The 17870-nt window shown below is 40.7% G+C and overlaps 1 protein-coding gene across 6 annotated transcripts in view; it reads left to right on the forward strand.

The window, feature by feature from the left end:
• Positions 1-17870, forward strand: part of LOC127508703 (Fc receptor-like protein 5) — a 113174-nt gene that overhangs the window by 13779 nt on the left and 81525 nt on the right. For all 6 annotated transcript variants that reach the window (XM_051886879.1, XM_051886881.1, XM_051886884.1 and 3 more), the window contains exons 2-9: positions 1037-1072; positions 2366-2638; positions 9146-9418; positions 11337-11615; positions 11688-11819; positions 12791-12961; positions 13058-13339; positions 13599-13841. In XM_051886879.1, coding sequence (XP_051742839.1) covers positions 1037-1072; positions 2366-2638; positions 9146-9418; positions 11337-11615; positions 11688-11819; positions 12791-12961; positions 13058-13339; positions 13599-13841 — 1689 coding nt within the window. The remainder of the gene's footprint in view (positions 1-1036; positions 1073-2365; positions 2639-9145; positions 9419-11336; positions 11616-11687; positions 11820-12790; positions 12962-13057; positions 13340-13598; positions 13842-17870) is intronic.

Raw genomic sequence — 17870 nt, forward strand, 5'->3', positions numbered from 1 at the left:
GCAGCTTCATCAGTAGTTCCGCTGGGCCTGCTCTATATTTGACCACTTCAGCTTTGGTTAAAAGGCTGTGTTCCTCTTGAGGCTTAGTGCCCTCTCAGAGTGACCCACGGCTGTGTCAAGGCCTTGGTTCCACGGAAATCTTCCCGCTTTTATCAGAACAGGATAATGCTGCACTCTGCTTCCAGAAGGAAAGTGGTCATGACGGACGCCTCCAAGACGGGTCGGGGAGCCCTATATGCGACGGTAGAATAGCCTTCGGCTCATGGGCGACTCCCTTGATGAATTGGCACATCAACCATCTAGAAATGTTGGCCTTAATCTTGGCCTTCAAGGAGTTGTGGACAGAGTTTTGGTTGCCTACATAAACCACCAAGGAGGCGTCAGGTCCTAAAGATCGTATCTTGGCCATGACAAAACTATAAGCAAACTGAACATATCCCATCCCGGTCACCGTAGAAATGAAACAATTCTGTGCTGTGATGCTAAAAAACGTGAGAGTGAAGTCACAAGCAAAGAAAGAATATGCATTTACAAAATGCCTAAAGTATAATACAAAGTTGATCAGCTCCATGTTCGCACTGTAATAATTGTTAGATTTACCTGGATCTGGCTGAGCTGTTGTTTGTGTGGCTCACCAATGTACTCAATTTCTCTAATACATAAAATAAGTAAGCTTGACTAAAGTTCTTTTGGGGAGAAGAATTTACTGAAGGTAGCAGTTTACCACATCTTTAGATTGACGACAGTCTGTCATTCTTCAGAGAATCTGAACCCAAATATCTGTCTGTGAGTCAGACCGTTATACCTAAAGCTAATTTACAAACAGAAGATGTCACAGGGACCCATAAGAGAAACACAGCTGGTTCCCTCACGGGAACAACTTTGCAAATAAGATAAAAAAAAATAAATAAAAAATGAAGAAAAAAACAAAACAAAACAAAAACAGGATAACTAACAATGGGTTTGATTATCTTTACTAGGAACATTTAAAAATACACATAATCTTTCATGAGTTTTTTTTACTTTGTATTTTCAGTGCTGATTTCAAACATCCACTCTGGACACACTGAAGGTGAGTGAATTTGATTCATAAATTTCATCACAAATGATTCTGTTACAAACCAGGGGCCGGATTCATGAAACACTCTTAAGAATAAAATTATTCTTCACTGCTATTTTCTTATTATTTTCTGACTTAAGAAAAAACAAATATTTTGAATTCCCAAAAACTTTTTTTAAGAATGTTCTTATCTTTTTTCTTCTTATTATTAAGTATATTCCTGAAAAGAATGTTCTTACTCACTTCTGTCTGCCTACATTGACAGCATTTTCTTTAAGAGCTGCTGTGCAGCCAAAATTATATACCATTTATCACTGTAAAGCTGCTTTGACACATTCTGCATTGTAAAAAGCGCTATATAAATAAAGGTGACTTGACTTGACTTAAAAATAATCATAAATAGCTTCTTAAAATTAGGATAACCTCCAACCTGTCTTAAATTTAACTTTAATTTAACTTTCTTAACTTCTTTTTAAAGAATATTTTCATGAATCAGGCCCCAGCAGTGAAAAGGAGTGATGATTATAAATGCAGCTTTTTAAACAAGTTATATAAATGATTCATGTGTTGTGAACTAGTAAAACCACACAGACAGTTCTGAGGTGTGACAAAACACCAAAAACATTCACTCACAAAAATGTCAATTTCTTCAGAAATATTGCATGGCCAAAATTTGTTAAGAACATTGAAAAAAAAAGTATATTTTGACATTTACTTTGTCTTGAAAATTAGTTACTCTACAGACAAACTTGAAAAGATTTAATAAAAATGATCAGAGTTGCTGGACCTGCAGTAGCAAAGTCCTTTGAACAACACTTTGCAACACTGTAGCTGGTACTGTGTGTCTCTTTGACTGCTGGTGTAGATGTAGGTGGTGTGAAACCCTGCTTTGAGCTCAGGACTTCCAACCTAAAGTGTATGGGTTTGAACCTCATCTGGACTTTGTTGTCCTTTAACTCTTTCTTTGCATTGCATTCTTTGCAGTGACTGTTCACCTTGTTTGTTCCTGTAATTGCTGTCAGCAATTCTTTTACATTGTCTGTGAAATAAAAATAGACTAATGATTTCCCAGTGAGAGAATGAGATCTGCTGAAAAACTTTCACATCTCATGCTTCACTGTCGTTATATTGACAGATTCTCCCAAGCCAACTCTGACTGTTGAGCCACAGAGTTCAGTGTTCACTGGAGACTCAGTCACTCTGAAATTACTGTTCATACATAAAAAACAGCATATTTTATTGATTTTTTAAAAAAAACTATTATTATTAGTTATCATATTATTTTCATTGTGTATTGTTGTACAGAAAGACTAAAACCCAAAGTGACCATTAAACCTGATCAACATGTATTCAGAGGAGACTCAGTCACTCTCAGATGTGACATTGATCCTGAAGGAGTCACTAGCTGGAGGTACTACTGGTATAAAGGAGGTTCATTCAGATTTACCAGTGAACTACAGGAACTCACATTCAGTTCTGTTTCTGAGTCTGACGCTGGTAAATACTCCTGTTATGGAACAGAGATTGAAGGATCACGCTGGTCACAACTCAGTGATGAAGTTACACTGACAGTATCAGGTGAGTTTGATCATCTCTTCATAAACACACACAAGTTTAACATGTTATTAATGAGTGATTTCTTTTCAGAGCAGTTTTAAGAGTTTCTCCACAGAAGTGGTTGATTTTGACACAGAAGTTTTCAGGTTTTTAGGGGTCAAGCGCTAAACATGTTGCCCCCAGTTTTCTTTGAACCCTTTAAACTAAAAAAACAAGGTCCTTATCTCAAATTGAAGATTACTAACATTTCTAAAGTCTCAGTCATCAAATATTGTAAAATATATTGTTAACTGTTTCTTCTTCTTCTTCTCTTTTTTTTTTTTAAACAAAATTGGTTTATATGTTTGTTATACTATGCCTCTCAACAGTTATTGGCTGGATTTTCAATTTTCACCATTATTATTTTACAATTTTCAATTTAACCATTATCAGATTACAGCCTAACAAAGTATTCATAATGTAATTTATCTCTGCAACTCTTTGACTGCTGGTGTAGATGAAGGTTTGTGAGACAGAGGGTTGAACTATAAGAGGAGTAGATCTGCTAAAAAAACTCTTTCACAACACAGCTTTTTGCCAATTTTATATCGACTTAAATTTCCAGACCAACTCTGACTGTGTGGTATTTTGCTTACATAATACAAGAATAAGACACTGAATAAGTGACTATACCAGCTATATACATGGTAAGCAAGTTTGTGAATATTTTAAATAAAAAAGGAAAAACAAAATAATAGCGATCCATCTGTCATACAGTGTTATTGTGGCTGCGGTGTGTTACGTGACACGCATGACGCGTCGCCATGGAAACAATAAGGGCAAACGTTCTAAAATAACGGTCGCCTTAAAAAAACTCACTCTGGGTCAGCTAGACTATTAGGTTAGGGTTAGGAGAATAAGTTGAAATAATTGCAAAGTTACTTACAGTTAGTAGAATGTCTGTTGGGGGACCATCAGAATAAAGTGTTCGCAGGTATTAAGCAGACAGTCAACTAATACTCTAATGAGAGTTAGTTGACATGTAGGTGCAAAGTTACTTGTAGTAAACAGAGGGGACCATCAAAATAAAGTGTTACCATGTACCGAATCTTCAGACCAAGTCTTCAAAACTACAAGCATATTATGTGCTTTACACTCAGTTTGCTATTGTAAAACAAACATTTTGCAAAACTTTTAAACACAGTTCTCTACATCAGAAACACTACTCAAAACTAACAGCTCTTGTGTTTCATTTAAACACTGCCATTTAAATACCACACTCATTTCCCAATTAAATACACCTAATGATCATGCGTGAAAACCTTATACATAATTCATAGATTGTTTCACAGCAGCTTCACAATAGAAACAAATTCAAATTCTGCTGTAAACAAGTCAATATGTAATTATACAGCTCGAGTCAGTTCAGTATTGATTCAGTTCAGTTCAATACCTGTGTAAAATTCATCAGTTGTGTATACATACTGTATATACAGTGTATTTGTGGGTGACTGACCATACGTCCTCTTTTTCCCAGACATGTCCTCTTTTTGGACTTTAAACTGGCGCTAAATATCACTAAGAAAAATGGAAGTTGCTGCAGTGGAAGCCACTATATAAATGTTTGTATATAACAAATTACTCTACCTCAGAGTGCACAGATGAAACACAATAAACGCTGTCATGTTATCTTGCATTCAGATGCCTTGTGTTTGTGAACGCAATCATGTGAGGCGCTTCTGAGAGGGAATTAAACCAAACCTCTTATAATAACAACAAACCACCTCAATAATATAGCTGCATGGTTATGAATGCATTTCAAGTCAAGTATATTTAGGCACCCTGACATTCACCCGTCCATTCTTATCCATCATGTACAGCACTGACTAAATACCTCTTTGCCACCAATCCTCCAAAAGCAAAGATTTTCTTTGAATTCTTATTGAATATAGCTTTGTCTGTCCATTTATCTGAGCATACAGTGGGTACGGAAAGTATTCAGACCCCCTTAAATTTTTCACTCTTTGTTATATTGCAGCCATTTGCTAAAATCATTTAAGTTAATTTTTTTTCCTCATTAATGTACACACAGCACCCCATATTGACAGAAAAACACAGAATTGTTGACATTTTTGCAGATTTATTAAAAAAGAAAAACTGAAATATCACATGGTCCTAAGTATTCAGACCCTTTGCTGTGACACTCATATATTTAACTCAGGTGCTGTCCATTTCTTCTGATCATCCTTGAGATGGTTCTACACCTTCATTTGAGTCCAGCTGTGTTTGATTATACTGATTGGACTTGATTAGGAAAGCCACACACCTGTCTATATAAGACCTTACAGCTCACAGTGCATGTCAGAGCAAATGAGAATCATGAGGTCAAAGGAACTGCCTGAAGAGCTCAGAGACAGAATTGTGGCAAGGCACAGATCTGGCCAAGGTTACAAAAAAAATTCTGCTGCGCTTAAGGTTCCTAAGAGCACAGTGGCCTCCATAATCCTTAAATGGAAGACGTTTGGGACGACCAGAACCCTTCCTAGAGCTGGCCGTCCGGCCAAACTGAGCTGTCGGGGGAGAAGAGCCTTGGTGAGAGAGGCAAAGAAGAACCCAAAGATCACTGTGGCTGAGCTCCAGAGATGCAGTCGGGAGATGGGAGAAAGTTGTAGAAAGTCAACCATCACTGCAGCCCTCCACCAGTCGGGGATTTATGGCAGAGTGGCCTGACGGAAGCCTCTCCTCAGTGCAAGACACATGAAAAAACACCTGAAGGACTCCAAGATGGTGAGAAATAAGATTCTCTGGTCTGATGAGACCAAGATAGAACTTTTTGGCCTTAATTCTAAGCGGTATGTGTGGAGAAAACCAGGCACTGCTCATCACCTGTCCAATACAGTCCCAACAGTGAAGCATGGTGGTGGCAGCATCATGCTGTGGGGGTGTTTTTCAGCTGCAGGGACAGGACGACTGGTTGCAATCGAGGGAAAGATGAATGTGGCCAAGTACAGGGATATCCTGGACGAAAACCTTCTCCAGAGTGCTCAGGACCTCAGACTGGGCCGAAGGTTTACCTTCCAACAAGACAATGACCCTAAGCACACAGCTAAAATAACGAAGGAGTGGCTTCACAACAACTCCGTGACTGTTCTTGAATGGCCCAGCCAGAGCCCTGACTTAAACCCAATTGAGCATCTCTGGAGAGACCTAAAGATTGGCTGTCCATCAACGTTTACCATCCAACCTGACAGAACTGGAGAGGATCTGCAAGGAGGAATGGCAGAGGATCCCCAAATCCAGGTGTGAAAAACTTGTTGCATCTTTCCCAAAAAGACTCATGGCTGTATTAGATCAAAAGGGTGCTTCTACTAAATACTGAGCAAAGGGTCTGAATACTTAGGACCATGTGATATTTCAGTTTTTCTTTTTTAATAAATCTGCAAAAATGTCAACAATTCTGTGTTTTTCTGTCAATATGAGGTGCTGTGTGTACATTAATGAGGAAAAAAAAATGAACTTAAATGATTTTAGCAAATGGCTGCAATATAACAAAGAGTGAAAAATTTAAGGGGGTCTGAATACTTTCCGTACCCACTGTAGATGCCAGGTTTGGTGACAGCACCACCTACTGGTCAGAAACGATACCCATTTATCTAGTCCGTGCCTCAGATGTCACACCCAAAGACCGTTGGCTGAATGTCTGATGCATATGGCACTCTTTACTGGAAACACTTCAGGATTTTTCAGTCGTTATCTGGTTGGTTGAATTCTACAGGATGTACGGGAGATGTGTGTGTGTCGCGCTCTTTAACGGTCCCCCTGGAAACGAAATGCTGTGACGCCAAACCCTCTTGTGGAAGAAGAATGTCGTCGTGTTTACAACTGTGAGAATGAGCGCTTACCAGGATCAACTAAACGCTGGATTTTCAAAAGAATGTGAAGTTTGCGGCTCCATTGTTGCAGTAAACTTGCACAGCATTCTTGAATTAATAATTTATTAGATGCACAGTTTGTTATTGTAGGGACATCGACTTTACATTTTCACACCCCTAATTATGATGCAGAACAAAACGAACTGTGATTGGTTGCGTTACATGTCAGTCAAACGTCCTCTTGGGCGGTCCTTGGCCAATGAAAGCTGCGATAGAGTCCAGACCTTCTGCCGTCAGTCTGAAGCTCTGGCTATGCAAGACTACCATTTATCCAACACTATCATCTACTGTAGATCATTTTAAATGTTCATGTAAACTGCTGCAGATGTACAACACTTTGTTGAATGGTGTGTCTCTGTGACTGCTGGTGTAGATGTTGGTGGTGTGACACTGTGGGTCGAGCTCTAGATTATTAACACAAAGATTGTGGGTTTGAATCTTTATTGTCTTTTAAGTTTTTGCATTGTGCCATAATGTTGGCCTTTTCTCCCTGTAATGTTTCTCACATTGTCTATGAAATCAAAATACTGTCACGGTCTCAGTCACATTCTGTTTGTTTTGGTTTTCATCTGTCACATGTGCCCCTTTGTTCCGTTTTCCCGCCACAATCTATCACCATGGACACTAATTAGATCATTCACAGACGTATGCCTTGTCTTGTGTTGCGTTCCTGCCTGTACCTGTTGGATTTCTTAAGTAAAGACTTATCTGAACTTAATCTTCTTCATCGTGTGTTCCTGTGCGAGCAACTCGTTACAGAAGACCGGACCACCCAATGGATGAATGGGTAAAATTCATCACAGTGGCTCAGGAGAGCCATGAATTTTTTTTGTTTACATTTGAGTTCTCCCGTCTTGCCGTCACCAGCCAGCTGGAGGATGAAGCCCTCAAAACCCTCTTCTGGATCGGGGCGAACTTTCACCATCCTAACAACCTCCCAGACGGACTGAACTGGAGGGAAGCCGTGGTGATGTGTCTGGAGAGCATGCGGCCCCGATCCAGAAGCCCGCCTAGCCCAGTGCCCAGCCAGAAACCCACGGACGGCGAGGAAAGACAGCAACTACCCACCGCAAATGGAGTGAACGACTCCACCGCGATGTCAGAGCCCGCGCCTGGAGGAGCGACCGAGCATGACATCACAATGGAGCCTGAGGGGAGTCCATCCTAGGAGAGGTCGGCTGTCTCATCCTGCGTCGAGGGAGTAGGTGTCGGAGTCGAGGGGTTGGTCAGAAGCCTACCTGTTCTATTCTGGATTCACTGGTTCCACCCAGCCTCCCTCTCCCACCTCCTCTTCTAAATGTTTTGGTCAGCCCGTCGTCCCAGTCTTCCTCCCAGACCCCAGCCACGTCTGCTGTCCTGCCCGAGCTGTCCCCCATCAGTCCCGCTGTACCACTGTCATCTCCTCTCAGTGACGTGGTTCCATCGCGGGCCTACCGTGAGCCACCTCCTTCTGGGCGTGAGGATCCTGTGGCTCCGCCTCCGGCTTCTGTCCTGATCACTCCACCTTGACCCGTTGCCCTGACTCCTCCACCTGCGCTCCTCCCTCCCTCAACGTCTTCTGGGACCTTCGAGACTTCGGCTTCGCGGAGCTCCCGCGAACCGTCAGCTTCACCCGGGTCGGACGTCACGTCACCTGCGCCACTGACTTGCGGGCCGTCCGTTGCTCTCCGGCCCTCCACCCCTACTGCTCCGCCTAGCTCCACCCTCCCTCAGGCTTCGCCTCCGCCCTCGGTCGCTCCAGCTACACCTCAGCCCTCCAGATCCCTGCATCCACCTCGGGGGGTCGTGCTCATGCTCCCAATAATTTTATATTCACAGATTTTCCCAAACCAGCTCTGACTGTTGCGCCACAGAGTTCAGTGTTCACTGGAGACTCAGTCACTCTCAGATGTAAGGTGGATCCATCATGGGATGGATGGGAGTTTCTCTGGAGTAAAAACTCAAACCCTGAATCTACTGAAGCTGCAACTAAAACAATCAGTCCTGTGAAAGTCTCTGATGGAGGAGAGTACAGGTGCAGAGCACAAAGACGAGGATATTACACAGATTACAGTGAACCAACAGCAGTGACAATATATGGCAAGTGTTTTTACTCACATAATGAACTGCCCTGAGAACATGATGAAAATGATTCATTAGACACTGAATGAACAGCTATAGAGAAAAACACTTCAGTTTATCTTGAGTTAGTGTTTAATATTTGGGTAAATGTGTACAATATCGTACACATTTTCACGAGTTCACATATCCATATAATTAAATAGAGTAAAGTTATGCGTATTTGGCGTGCTGTCCGGGGAGAGGGCTCCGAGCTCAGAATTTTGGCCCGAACCCAGAGTACTCCCCCCAGTGTGGTAAAAGTAGATAGAACTAGAAGTGAGGAGATGGGGTGGAGGAGGGATGCTGATAAACTCTCAGATGAACAGAGGTAAGTCTGCTGAATTTATACCTCTTGACATTGGTTGAGTTGATTTAACTGAATGCTCTCCACCTGTGCTAATTGGGTTAATTATCTGAACTTGCTCCTCCCGAATTTTGTTAATAAAACATCATTTGTTTTATTTTTTTATGTATTATATTATTCATCACATTATTTTCATTGTTTGTTGTTGTACAGAAAGACCAAAACCCAAAGTGACCATTAAACCTGATCAACATGTATTCAGAGGAGAGACAGTCACTCTCAGATGTGACATTGATGAAGGAGTCACTAGCTGGAGGTACAACTGGGATAAAGAAGGTTCAACCAGTGTTTTCAGTGAACTACAGGAACTCATATTCAGGTCTGTTTCTGAGTCTGACGCTGGTGAATACTCCTGTTATGGAAGAGAGGCTGAAGGATCACGACGCACATCACGCCGCAGTAATGAAGTTACACTGACAGTATCAGGTGAGTTTGATCATCTCTTCATAAACACACACATTTAACATGTTTTTAATGAGTGATTTCTTTTCAGAGCAGTTTTAAGTGTTTCTCCGCAGAAGTGGTTGATTTTGACACAGAAGTGTTCAGATTTTTAGGGGTTAAGCACTAAACGTGTTGCCCCAGTTTTCTTTTGCTTATAACTTTGAACCCTTTAAACTAAAAAACAAGATCCTTATCTCAAATTGAAGATTATTAACATTTCTGAAGTCTTAGTCATCAAATATTGTAAAATATATTAACTGTTTTTTCTTCTTCTTCTTCTTCTTTTTTTTTTTTTAAACAAAATTGGTTTATATGATTGTTATACTATGCCTCTCAAAAGTTATTGGCTGGATTTTTAATTTTCACCATTGTGCCTTGTGTTGTGTTGCGTTCCTGTCTGTACCTGTTGGATTTCTTAAGTAAAGACTTATCTGAACTTAATCTTCTTTGTCGTGTGTTCCTGTGCGAGCAACTCATTACAGAAGACCGGACCACCCAATGGATGAATGGGTAAAATTCATCACAGTGGCTCAGGAGAGCCATGAATTTTTTTTGTTTACATTTGAGTTCTCCCGTCTTGCCGTCACCAGCCAGCTGGAGGATGAAGCCCTCAAGACCCTGTTCTGGATCGGGGCGAACTTTCACCATCCTAACAACCTCCCAGACGGACTGAACTGGAGGGAAGCCGTGGTGATGTGTCTGGAGAGCATGCGGCCCCGATCCAGAAGCCCGCCTAGCCCAGTGCCCAGCCAGAAACCCACGGACGGCGAGGAAAGACAGCAACTACCCACCGCAAATGGAGTGAACGACTCCACCGCGATGTCAGAGCCCGCGCCTGGAGGAGCGACCGAGCATGACATCACAATGGAGCCTGAGGGGAGTCCATCTGAGGAGAGGTCGGCTGTCTCATCCTGCGTCGAGGGAGTAGGTGTCGGAGTCGAGGGGTTGGTCAGAAGCCTACCTGTTCTATTCTGGATTCACTGGTCCCACCCAGCCTCCCACTCCCACCTCCTCTTCTAAATGTTTTGGTCAGCCCGTCGTCCCAGTCTTCCTCCCAGACCCCAGCCACGTCTGCTGTCCTGCCCGAGCTGTCAGTCCTGCTGTACCACCGTCATCTCCTCTCAGTGACGTGGTTCCATCGCGGGCCTACCGTCGCCCTGAGTCCTCCACCTGCGCTCCTCCCTTCCTCGACGTCTACTGGGACCTTCAAGACTTCGGCTTCGCAGAGCTCCCTCGACCCGTCAGCTTCACCCGGGTCGGACGTCGCGTCACCTGCGCCACGGACTTGCGGGCCGTCCATTGCTCTCCGGCCCTCCACCCCTACTGCTCCGGCTAGCTCCACCCTCCCTCAGGCTCCGCCTCGGGGGGTCGTGCTAATGCTCCCAAATTCCCACTAATTTTATACTGACAGATTTTCCCAAACCAACTCTGACTGTTGCGCCACAGAGTTCAGTGTTCACTGGAGACTCAGTTACTCTCAGATGTAAGGTGGATCCGTCACGGGATGGATGGGAGTTTCTCTGGAGTAAAAACTCAAACCCTGAATCTACTGAAGCTGCAACTAAAACAATCAGTCCTGTGAAAGTCTCTGATGGAGGAGAGAACAGGTGCAGAGCACGAAGACGAGGATATTACACAGATTACAGTGAACCAGTAGCAGTGACAATACATGTGTTGCAAGTGTTTTTACTCACATAATGAACTGCCCTGAGAACATGATGAAAATGATTCATTAGACACTGAATGAACAACTATAGACAACAACACTTCAGTTTATCTTGATTTAGTGTTTTATATTCGGGTAACTGTTCGTACAATAAAAAATAGCACATTTTATTTTATTTTTTTATTTGTTATATTATTCATCACATTATTTTCATTGTTTGTTGTTGTTGTACAGAAAGAAAACCCAACCCAAAACCCAAAGTGTCCATTAAACCTGATCAACATGTATTCAGAGGAGAGACAGTCACTCTCAGATGTGACATTGATGAAGGAGTCACTAGCTGGAGGTACAACTGGTACAAAGGAGGTTCATTCATGAATACCAATGAACTACAGGAACTCACATTCAGTTCTGTTTCTGAGTCTGACGCTGGTAAATACTTCTGTTATGGAACAGAGAGAGGAGGATCACGCTGGTCACACCGCAGTGATGAAGTTACACTGACAGTATCAGGTGAGTTTGATCATCTCTTCATAAACACACACAAGTTTAACATGTTATTAATGAGTGATTTCTCAATCTCAGATCCCAGAGCAGTTTTAAGTGTTTCTCCTCAGAAGTGGTTGACTGAAGGAGATCCAGTGACTCTGATCTGTGAGGTTAACGGCTCCTCTACAGGCTGGACATTCAGCTGGTTCACTCAAACTGTTATATCAGGTCAGTTATAATGTGCTTCATGTTATAACATCTGAATTAACTGATTTTATTCAAGTCTGAAATATTAATATTTCTGAATCCAAACAATAGAGACATGGTATATGTAGACTTGTATTGTTCCAGGGTGCAAGAATTTAAAGAGTAAATGTTTAGCGGGAGTGAATTACAATTTTCAGTGATAACCCTCTGTCGATTTGACTGTCCATGCAAGGATATAAAAATGCGGAAGAATACTCTGTAGTTTTCTATTTTAATATATTTTGCAATTTATTTCTGTGTTGATAAAGCTGAATTTTCAGCATCATTACTCCAGTCTTCAGTGTCACATGATCCTTCAGAAATCATAATATGATGATTTTCTGCTTAAGAAACATTTATTATTATTATTATAAATGTTGAAAACAGTTGTGTACATTTTTGTTCAGGATTATTTGATGAATATAAAGTTCAAAAGAACAGCATTTATCTGAAATAGAAAGCTTTTGTAACATTATCACCACCGTTCAAAAGTTTTTTTTTTGTTGTTGTTGTTGTTGTTGATGAAAGAAATTAATACTTTTACTCAGCAAGAATGTATTAAATTGATCAAAAGTGACATTTATAATGTTACAAAAAACTTTGTATTTTAGATAAATGCTGTTCTTTTGAACTTTATATTCATCAAATAATCCTAAAAAAAAAAAAAAAAATGTACACAACTGTTGGATAATAATAATAAATGTTTCTTGAGCAGCAAATCAGCATATTAGAATAATTTCTAAAGGATAAAATAAAATTCAAAAACTTTTGACTGGAAGTGTACATACAGTGCGATATCTGGCAGACTTTTGCTGACAAATAAATATGAATAACTTGTAATGAGTAAACACTGTTCATTTATATATACTACCAACACTATAACAACACAAAGCGGGTTGAAATTGGCGAAGTTCCACTTTAAGGTGTTAACTACACATTCTCTTATTTTACAGACGTCAGTGATCTCTATGAGCTCCTCTCAGACAGCAGCAGAGGATCTGGAGGAAAATACACTGTCAGTTCTGCTGCTCTAAACCACACAGGAGTTTATGTATGTAGAGCAGAGAGAGGAAAACCAGCCTATAAAACACCATACAGCAACACACAACCACTGTGGGTCACTGGTGAGTTCATGTAAAACTTAAACGTTTGGTTTGTCTTTAATAAAGGAAAATCTTTTGCTCAAATCTGAAAAATTTTATCTGTAATTGTGTTGTCAGGTGTTTCTCCTCCAGTGTCTCTGATCATCAGTCCCAGCAGATCTCAGCACTTCACATTTGTCTCTCTCTCTCTGAGCTGTGAGAACAAGAGTAACTCTGATGGATGGACAGTCAGAAGATACACAGACAGTGGGGGGCTGGAAGATTGTTCATCATCAGTGTTTGGATCACAAACAGAATCTACATGTAAAATCAGATCCACTGCCCTATCAGACACTGGAGTGTACTGGTGTCAGTCTGAATCTGGAGCGAAGTCTCATCCTGTTAATATCTCTGTACACTGTGAGTCTGTGTTTCTGTATTTATTCATTTCACTGACAGTTTACAATCAGTGCATGAAGAAAATTAACAAGAGCAGGAAGAATTAGATACAGTCGTGACTTTGGCCAGTAAGCAACCAGCCAGACCATCATAGCAATACACTAAAACACTCAGAAATCAGTGGGCAGTGGGTAAAAAAAACACACATATAGGCACTAAAACCTTTTTTCTTGCTTTTATTATGTTAGCAATTTATTGCATGTTTCCTGTGTTTCTGTAGCTGGTGTGGTTCTGGAGAGTCCTGTTCATCCTGTGACTGAAAGAGATACTCTGACTCTACACTGTTTATATAAACATACAAACCCATCAAACCTCAGAGCTGATTTCTATAAAGATGGATCACTCATCCAGAGTCAAACTACAGAGATGATCATCCCTACTGTCTCAAAGTCACATGAGGGTTTCTACTACTGCAAACACCCAAAGAGAGGAGAGTCGCCCAAGAGCTGGATCTCAGTCAGAGGTGAGAGTCAATGAAACTGTGAGTGATTTATGTCTTCATATGCCCTCGTTCAGATATAGTGCATGATAAAGTGCTTGTGTGTCTCTTTTTCAGGGTCTCATTCAGACTCTCAGATCTCTGTCCTCAACATAGTCAGTTCTGTACTGGCAGCTTGTCCATATCTGCTAGTGACAGTCGTGCTGATTTACAAATGCTGCAGAATGAGAGGTAAAACACCCCCGTGATTTATTACAAGTCATTATTATCATTATATTTAATTGACCAACAAATCTGTCAAAATAATCATTAATATTATGTGATGTCACATGTACAGCTGCTTCAAAAACAGTTTTGTGAAATTGCTTTACAAATACTTAATTGAATCTGTGACTTGTGTGAATTATCCCCTGCAAATACACATATTCCCTCACTGACACACACATGCTTTTTTTCTGTTTCTCTAGTCAAATTTGGTTAAGTTCATATAGTTAAAAGATCATTGTAGTTCATAAAAGCAATAAATGCAGAGAAAAAACAAATATGCCCATGAGTAAATGATTGTTATTGTGTGTATTTAACAGTTACGTCTGTTGAAGAGGAAGAAACTTCAATCTGATTAATTTGTTGTGATGGTGAGAAAACTTCAGCGTCTTCCTAGAATCTCTCAATATCTCATTCACAAGCTCAGGCGGATCATTATTACTGTAAAAGTCACGTTTAGGGAGAGACAACTTCATTTATATGCAGGAATGAATCCCCTTTATTGTTGTTCTCTGTGTGTATGACATACAGGAGTCACTCCTGATTCACCACGACTAACCTTTTGTCAAGTTACGGTTGTTAAAGTCAACAGGAACCAACTTTCCCAACCCACTTAACTTCCATTGATTCCATTCCCATTTGATTTTATCCATCAGGAATTGATTTCATTATACTTTGGAATAGTTAAAAAAGGGTAAATTTTGATTTCATGTTGACTTGAACAAGAAACATGGATGTTAACCATTTTAACCTATTTGGTTTTTGCTGTTTTTGATCAAATAAAATATTATTGTTATTATGGACCAGACCTTCATTGAGCTTTAGCATCACAAGTACATCCCATCCACTTCAGTTTAGTTTCCATAATCCCCCAGGAAACTTATTGTCCTATCTTAAAATGTATGTTTAGCTTTTTTTTTTTTTTTTTTAAATAAAATAAAATGCCTTTCTTAAGCCTGAAATCATAGTGACTGTCTGTTTGGAAAGTTTGGAAAGTTGTACGTTACTGCTATTTATCAGCATATTTAAGTAGCTTTTCAAATGAACGTTTAATATTTTTTATTTTGTTCTGCTTTATGTAAAACAGTGCAGTTCTTTTCAATGTAAGGCTTTTTGCCTTTTAGATGTTTGCATGATTCACATTATAACCACATGAACACTGTCATTTGGAAGCATGTATACAGTGGGTACGGAAAGTATTCAGACCCCCTTATATTTTTTACTCTGTTATATTGCAGCCATTTGCTAAAATCATTTAAGTTCATTTTTTTTCCTCATTAATGTACACACAGCACCCCATATTGACAGAAAAACACAGAATTGTTGACATTTTTGCAGATTTATTAAAAAAGAAAAACTGAAATATCACATGGTCCTAAGTATTCAGACCCTTTGCTCAGTATTTAGTAGAAGCACCCTTTTGATCTAATACAGCCATGAGTCTTTTTGGGAAAGATGCAACAAGTTTTTCACACCTGGATTTGGGGATCCTCTGCCATTCCTGGGGGTGGGGGGTGGTATGGGAACGCGGGGGCACTGCGATGCGACAGCAAAAGGCACTTTCACTTTCGCGATCAAAGGGGCAGGGGCTCAAGCCTAATTCTGCCTAATTTTAGAGGTCTTCCCTGGAAAAAGATAAAGAAACAAAGCACACAAGTCTTACCTCCCTTCTTGACAGTAAACAGGAGAAAAAGGTAATTAAACTAAAGGGCCTCCCACTTTACAAACGGTCCACTTTAAAAGGGGAAATGGGCAATTGAACATTTACCGGCCTATACCGGCTAACAACTTGTACTCCACACGAGGAGGTTTTAAAGGCTAATCCGGCAATGAAACACACAGTTTGCTAGAAGCACGCTCACACACGTGCAACAATGCCGAGGAAGCAGGAGAGAGAACTCGTCGAGCCGACCTCCCACAAAGCTTATATATCCACAGCAGATGAACGAAAACAGCTGCACCTGCTTTCACACACAAATGAGCACGGAGCGACAGGGGGAAATCGAGAGAGACACAATATATGGTACACAATATATGAGTCAAACTCATCAGTGATGTTCAGACACGTAACAATATGTAGTTCCTGCTTCCTGTCATGTGACAAGTTAGCACAATCTCTCATGCATCTGGAAGTTGTGGAGTATTTGTGGTGGCATGCCAAAGCTCCTCAATCTCTGAAGGAAGTTTATTCTCTGGTTGGCCTTTCTTACCAGCTGCACTGTGTTCTCTGTCCAGGTCCTCACAGATGTGGACACCAAGGAACATAAGGCAGTAAGGTGGAAACCGGTAAGGCGTCTCATCGTTACCCATGACGAGACTAATGACTGTGGTGTCATTTGCAAATTTTATGTTGATTGGCTAGGCAGTGACACACGTGTGAAGAGGGTGTAAAGCATAGGGCTGAGTACATAGCCTTGAGGAGGGCCTGTGCTCATTATGAGGGTGCTGGAGGAGTGTTTTCCGAGGTGAACATGTTGGGATCTGCCAGTGAGGAAACTCAGTGTCCGGTTACACAGTGCAGGAAGCAGCCACAGGTTATGCAGCTTGATTATGAGTTTTAAGGAAATTATAGTTTTAAATTCCGAACTGTAGTTAATAAAAAGTAACCTGGCATAACTATCCTTATTTTCCAAGTGGGTTAAAATTTTGTGAATGGTAAATGAAATAACATCCTCTGTGGATCTACTTGTCCTGTGCGCAAACTGTAGTGGGTCAAAGGATTCTGGTATGGTGCTCAGGATAACAAGGCTCTCAAAACACTTCATGAGAACCGGTGTGAGACCCACTGGTCTGTAGTTATTAGGACAAATGACTGGAGCTTTCTTTAGAACAGGGATGATAGAGATGGACTTGAAGCAGAAAGGAACAGTAGCCAGGGTAAGGGAAAGATTGAAAAATTCTGTTTCTACGCTTGTCAGATCTGAAGCACATAGCTCGAGGCTATGGGGATGTATTGGGATGTTATCTGGATCTGCCACCTTGTGTGTGTTCACTCTGCTCAGTGATTAATCCATGGTTTCTGATTGGGATATGTGCAAATGGTCTTCTGAGATATGATGTTTTCAGCACATGTACTGATATACGCTGTAACAGTTGATGCATATTCATCAGTCTTAACTGTGGAATCCTGCATTGTCGCTGCAGGTCTAAATACATCCCAGTCAGTAACTGCAAAACAGTCTGTCAGTGTTTGTTCAGCTACCTCAGATCACACTCACCAGAGCACACTGTTTCAGCTTCTGTTTGTAAGCTGGGTATAAAAAATGTGTGGTGTGATCTGAACAACCAAAAAAGTGAGGTCATGATTTAGCTTTGTAAGTCAAAATGGTGAAACTGTCAACTGGTGACCTGTAAACTAAGCTACCCTGTAGAGCCAATGAAAAAAAAAAAAAAAAGGTTTCTTAAATCACTGTAAATATGGCAGAACAGAAAAAAAGACACTTAAGTGCATGTGTTACTTGAAGTGTCACGCTTAAGGGGAGATGAGGTTGTAACATTATGTTAATACGCCTATCTAAACAATGGCTGAAAGGGGTGGGGTAGGTTATAACACATCTTTAAAAAGTGTTACAACAATCCCCTTACATGCAACTAAGAACAGTTTCTTTTTAATTGCACAGATTGCCCAGCGGAAAAGACAGACAGATAGAGCTGTGCCTTGAAGTGTTTAAAAAAAGGAACTGATGAGTTTTCAGAGAAGTGCAGGTCAGTCAGATCAGTTGTGAAGAAAATGTTGAAAGCCAGTGGTGAAGTTTCTGAGACCTCAGATTGAAATCTTTTGTGTTGTCT

Source organism: Ctenopharyngodon idella, chromosome 3 (genome assembly GCF_019924925.1).
Source record: "Ctenopharyngodon idella isolate HZGC_01 chromosome 3, HZGC01, whole genome shotgun sequence".
NCBI classification, from domain to species: Eukaryota; Metazoa; Chordata; class Actinopteri; order Cypriniformes; family Xenocyprididae; genus Ctenopharyngodon; species Ctenopharyngodon idella.